We start from the raw sequence: 5,924 nt of genomic DNA, 5'->3' as shown, positions 1-5,924 counted from the left end.
GGGCTCCGGTGACGAAGGAAGTAGGGTCGGCGAGGTGGGGCTGACTAGGGAACACACGTGGGGATCCATGGATCCAGTGGATCCAGGCGCGGTGGAGGCCGGATCCGACAAGCGCCGACGTCCACGGCCACTGGATGGGAGGGAAGGGCAGCAGTGGGAAGTCGGGCAGGTGCGGGAGAGGGAGGCGGAGGAGGATTGCGCGGAGGAGCTCCGGTAGTGGTCGTAGGGGGGAGTGGGCGCCGGATCCGGTGAAGGGGGCCTCGTCGGGGGCCAGTGGCGGCCGGATCCCGCCATCGCCGTGGAGTGCGCCGGCAGTTGGGATGGCGCCGGCCCGAACCGGCCATGTTGGAGGAAGGAGGCGGGGTGGGGCAGGGCCCTGATGGAGCTAGAGGAAGGAGGAGGCACTGCAGCTGGGTCGTCGATGGTGGGAGCACCGCCGCGGGGTAGGAAGTGGTCGGGGGTGCGGTGTCCTGACTCGGGGGGTTGGCGCAGATCTGACGCAGGGTAGGTGCGGGAGGACCGACTGGGGTGGGGGGAAGAAGGTGGAGAGGAGAGGTCGTGGGAGGAGAGGAAAGAGTGGGTGGGGTGGATCGGTTCGGCTGGCTCTGTCGGTTAGGGTGGTGCGCAGAATAAGGTTTAGGTGTGCAGAATAAGGTCTTAAGGGGTGTTATCATAATAGACCCACCCTATATATATATATATATATATTGTGTCTGGTATTTGTACACTTTATGTACCCTTATATATATATGAGATAGCCACCCGTATTGGGTGTCGTGCAGTTTCCCAAACCCTAGTTTTTACAGCGTGGACACCACGAGCGATCGATGCGTAGCTTATTGTGATGGATGGGAAGCGAAGGAAGACTAATACCGAAAAGACGGCGTGTACGATTTGGTCAGTCAGAAAAATCCCCCCTTGCCCCCATGACATCCCCCCCCCCCCCGTGGGCGGCTCGGGCGGCGGCGCCAGATCCCGCCGCGAGCTCCCGCCTCCTCCGCCGGCCGGTGCCGCCCGAGCGAAGCCCCTCGCGATGGCTGGCGGTGGGGGATCTCTCCTCCTCGTCTTGGATCTGGTGGGGGTGGGGCTCCCTCCCTAGGAGGTGGCGTCGCGTGCACGGGGTCCGGGGGCGTGGCGGCGCTTTCTCTGATCGGCGGCCTGCTGCGGTGCGGCGGCGATGGGTGGGTGCTTGGCCGCGCAGCGGCTGTGCCCTGCGGTGGCGTTTGGGGTCTGACTTCGGTCCTCCGACAGCAGCATGTGGTGTCTTTCTTCCCCATCACGGGCTTGCGACGGTGTTCCTCGGGCAGCGGTGGCTCTGGCGGCGGCGTTGCTCTGGATGGTGGGGAGGTGGCGGCGCAGCCACTTGGCTGCGGGCTGACGCAACAACAAGCTGCGGTGCCCTCCTGGCCCAGATCCGGGCCCTTTTGGGGCCCATCTGGGTCTGGGCGGGCCTGGCCGGCAGCTCCGGCGGACGGAGGGGCGACTCGTGCGGGGGGTGCGGAGACGGAGGCGCGCACACTGCAGCGGGGCGACGGGATCTTCACGAGCCCTGTCTGGCTCGGCAGGGCTGTGGGCCCGGTGTGCTCCTCTTGTTGCGTTCGGTCGGTGACCGTCATGGGTGGTGGAGGTTGTCCCCTCCCACGTGACTGATGATTCTGCAGCTCCTCGTTCCCGGTTGTCCCCTCTCGACCCCGTCGATTTCGCTTCGCCTGCTTGTTCGTCTGCGACGGCTTCGTCGGACGGAGGTGCGGCTCGTGTCGGGGGTTGCGGAGACGGCGGCGCGCGCACTGCAGCATGGTGACGAGAGCTTCACGAGCCTTGTCAGGCTCGACCGGCCCGTGGGCATGGTTTGCTCTTCTTGCTGTGTCCGGCCGGTGACCACCAACGGCGGCGGAGGTTGTCCCCTCCCGCATGGCTGCTGATTCTGCCGCTCCTTGTTCCCGGTTGTCCCCTTTCGGTCCCGTCGGTCTCACTTCTCCTTCCATGGTGAGACGGCGATGGTGATTCAAAGGTCGTGGTGGCGCATGTTGGTGGGCGGCACGATTGGTGGTGTGCGACGGATCGGTCGGGGGTTGTGGTTGTTTGGCGGGCGGGAGAAATCCCTGTCGGCTTGGCCGGCACCGACGCGGTGACGCCCGCGGGCGCCATCATTCCTTCCTGAATGGCGTCGGGTACACCCCCTCCACACGCCCCTCCGCGTACCGGGGGAAACCCTAGGACATGTCCGGGCAGCAGCGTCGGCATCGTCGCGTTCCTTCCTGAAGGTGTTGCTTGGTATGCGGTGGTCCGAAGTGCTAGGAGGGTGGTGGAAATTCTCCGGCGGGCGCAACGGTTGCGGGTCATCAGCGTTTTCGTCGATCCGACTCTGTTGTCATTATTTTCTTTCTCTTTCTCTGTTATTCCTTTTAGTCGTGATTGTGTTGTCCGCCCCGGCAATGAACTATCAGATGTATTGGGTGGTTGCTATATCTATATAGCGGGCGCAAGCCTATTTCACGGAAGGAAGACTAATACCCTCTTTTTCTGGACCAATGAATATAGCTTCGGGGATTGTCAGGTGCCCTGCATAATATGGGGTGTTCTTTTAATAAAAAATGCTACACCTATACGAACTCCTACGTAATTAAAGGAGGTTTCCTTTCAAGTTAAAAAAAAAGGAGGTTTCCTTCCCTAGCCTCCACTAATCTCCTCTGAATTTCAGGGTGGACCCTTGTGCAATCCAATTAAACGAGCCCACATCAGCACCTATGTAAAATTTCGTCACAAACTCTACGTAATAAGTCCTTTCTGCTCCTTCCAGCATCCACCGTTTCAACTTGCGACGTACGTCTACGTTCACAGCACGTTTCTTGCTTCACGTACCGAGCATGGATTTCTTGCCGTATTTAATAAGATCGAGACATCAAGGCCAGCTAGCCACGCAAGAGATCGTTCGATCGGGGCATCATCGGAAGCGAGCACAAAATAATTAAGCACAACAAATCCATGGCGCGGCACGAGCAGGAGAACCAGTACGACGATGATGCCTCGGCACCGCGGTCGTGGCTGCCGGACGACGTCGTCATGGAGATCCTCGCCTGCCTGCCGGCCAAGTCCGTCGGCCGCTTCCGCTGCGTCTCACGTTCCTGGGACGCCACACTCTCGTCGGCGGCCTTCGTCGAGCTCCACCTCCGGCGGGCAAACTACCAGTCAGCCGCCGGCCGGCCAAAGATCTTCTTTAGCCCTACTGACGAGCCCTCGGACGACTACTTCTTTTACGCTTGGCAGCCTGGCGGTGCGGTCACGAAGCTGATGGACAACGACTTCCTGCGCCCCGCTCCCCTCACAAGGCCCCTCCATGGCCTCGTCCTCCTCCGTTGCGTCCGCAGTGGCGGTTACTACGTCTGCAACCCATCCACCGGCGCGGTGCTTCCTCTCCCCGACACTCGAGTGCCATGGAAGATGACTTTCCAGTCTTCACTCCCTTACTACAGGGATGTAGTTTACGGCCTTGGTTACTGCTCGGCCAGCCACCAGTACAAGGCAGTCCGTATCTTCAGCAATGAGAATTCCATGGATGCCCCGTGCTGCGATGTCTTCGTTCTCGGCAGTGACACGCCGGCATACTGGCGGCCGGCCACCTCCGAGCATCCGATGTGCGTTGTGAAGGAGGAGAACCCGGCCGTGTTCCTCAATGGCCACCTGCACTTCCTCTGCCGCTACGATGGTGGCATCCTCACTTTCAACGTCATGGATGAGACCTTCGGTTCCATGCCACTGCCCCCATATCCTCTGGGGAAGGATCCTCTCGGTCTCAGGACGACGGAGCTCGACGGTTGCCTATGCGTCTTTGATGCGGGCAGCGGCGACGGAGACGGTCTGTGCCATGTATGGCTGCTGCGTGATTACGAGGCACAACGGTGGGAGCAGCTTTGTTGCATCGACCGGGCCGCTTGGCCGGAGCCAGAGCGGACGCAGCTGGAATCGAGCTGGATAGCTCCTCTCGGCCTGTCTAATGCTTCCAATGGATCAGACAAGAAGATCATGTTCGGCACGGGTACTTGCATGGTGTTCACGGTAGACCAGAATGGTGGTGGCGTACCAGAGATTCTTTTCCGGCCTGACGAAGCCATCGCCGGCAGTTTCATTGACACGTATGATTTCCCGTATGATTTCCCGGCGCTTGGCCTGTTCGAGGAGAGTCTTGTGCCGGTAGGCCGCGACATTGAGGAGATGATCTTCTCTTCACCTGTGACAGAAGCTTGGTACGACGTCCTCAAGTGGTTGCCAGCACAGTCCGTCTCAAAGCTCAGCCTCGTGTGCAGGGAATGGCGCGCCATGATCACCACCGATTGTTTCATCCGATCGCACGCCGCCGTCCACGCAACACGCCCGCGGATCAAGTTTGCCATAGACCCCTTGGTGGTTTCATTCAGTGACCTGGATGATCACATCAACAACCGGCTCTTCTATGGCAATGGCATGCCATACGATAATCCTGTCCAATTTTCTCAACCATGCCATGGCCTAAACTTAGGGAGGTGGAGCTTTGGTGACTACCTATACAATCCTACCTTGGGCATTAGTCAGAGAATAGAAGATGTCGAGAGAGATGCAGTCTTTTTCGGCAGATCTATCGCGTTGGGGTTCGACTCCGAGGTGGAGGACCATGTCATGGTGTCACTTGCGTACGAGCAGAAGAACATGGGAACGCGAGAGTACAAACTGAGGTGTGACGTGCGTAGTTTGCAAAGAGGCAATTTCTGGTGCTCGTACGATCCTCCACCAAGGCCAGTGGCAGTCAATGTGCCGCCGGCCTACGTGAATGGCAAGATCTATTGGGTGGTCGAACATTTGCTTGCGCCAGAATCCGAGGTGTGCGAACTCCTGGTGTTCGACGTCATAGATAGCGAGTTCGAGGTCATGCAGGGTCCTTCATGGAGCAGCCATGGCAGCGGCCGTACGTCCATCCTCGAGCTCTACGGTGCTATCTCCATGGCATGGTGGGATGACGACAGGAATGCCATTGACGTATGGAGGATGAAGGACATGGACGGGGCTTGGTACGTGGAGTGTCGTGTCGAACTCGATAAGTTCTCACCGCAATACTCGTCGAGGGAGATCACGCTGATGTGTGCTGATCCAATTGGTGGACAGATTTTGCTCAACACAGGGAGGTCGTTAGGCTACTATAATCCCGAGACGGCGACGCTTGAAACCATCTACACTAGCTGTTGGTGAACCACAAGGTTACAGGGGGTTCTCTGCCGCTATTGTCCAAGACAGTCTAGTTTGCCCTTATATGAAGTGGTAGTGGTGAACCAACAAAGTCACGCTATAAACTATTGGTCGAAGAGGCGAAAGGCGTCAAGCACGCATTGGCTACCTCATTGTGCTCCTTGTTTACTACTGTTAGATTTTTCTCGATAATTTACTCCGATTAATTTTGAATAAAGATGATATTAGAGTTGTGACTACAAGTTGTGTGGCCGAGAATTCCGAACGGAAAGCCACCTAACGCTGAAGTGCTGGTAGGCCAAGAAGCACCTTTCCCTGTGAGATAAGATAAAAATGACAAACATCCAAAAAAAATCGAGTCCACGTATTTCAAACTGGAAACCAACAAAGTTGCACGGCGTAGTGCCGCTGTCTTTTATCCTGAAACTGTCCTTATATATGATCCCTTTTGGGTCTTGGCTATTTCTGCTTCAGTATGTGGTGTTCGCTGGGGTTGGCACCCCCCTGGTTAGCTTGGCCTGATGGGCTCTTGTTGCTTTTTGGCTTTGTAATAATGGCCTGTGCTGGCTATGTGTTTGAATCTCTTGTTCTGATTTTTTGCCAATGAAATGATTGTATTAATCCAGGAGGATCTAACGGACTACCTACGGAATTGAGTTACGGCCCCCTCCCACTAACTAACCAATCGTTCTCGTTCCACCCCGTGC

At 57.4% G+C, this 5,924-nt stretch overlaps 1 protein-coding gene across 1 annotated transcript; it reads left to right on the top strand.

Moving 5' to 3' along the window:
* Window positions 1-2,930: 2,930 nt before the first annotated feature.
* On the top strand, window positions 2,931-5,450 carry LOC123087675 (uncharacterized). The gene has a single exon (XM_044509729.1). It carries the CDS (start codon window positions 2,986-2,988, stop codon window positions 5,218-5,220), a length of 2,235 nt encoding a protein of 744 aa, XP_044365664.1. The 5' UTR covers window positions 2,931-2,985; the 3' UTR covers window positions 5,221-5,450.
* The last annotated feature ends 474 nt before the right edge of the window (window positions 5,451-5,924 follow it).

The sequence above is a fragment of the Triticum aestivum genome, chromosome 1B (genome assembly GCF_018294505.1).
Source record: "Triticum aestivum cultivar Chinese Spring chromosome 1B, IWGSC CS RefSeq v2.1, whole genome shotgun sequence".
NCBI lineage: Eukaryota > Viridiplantae > Streptophyta > Magnoliopsida > Poales > Poaceae > Triticum > Triticum aestivum.
The sequence above is the reverse complement of the archived record's forward strand: the minus strand, read 5'-3'. Positions and strand labels throughout refer to the sequence as shown.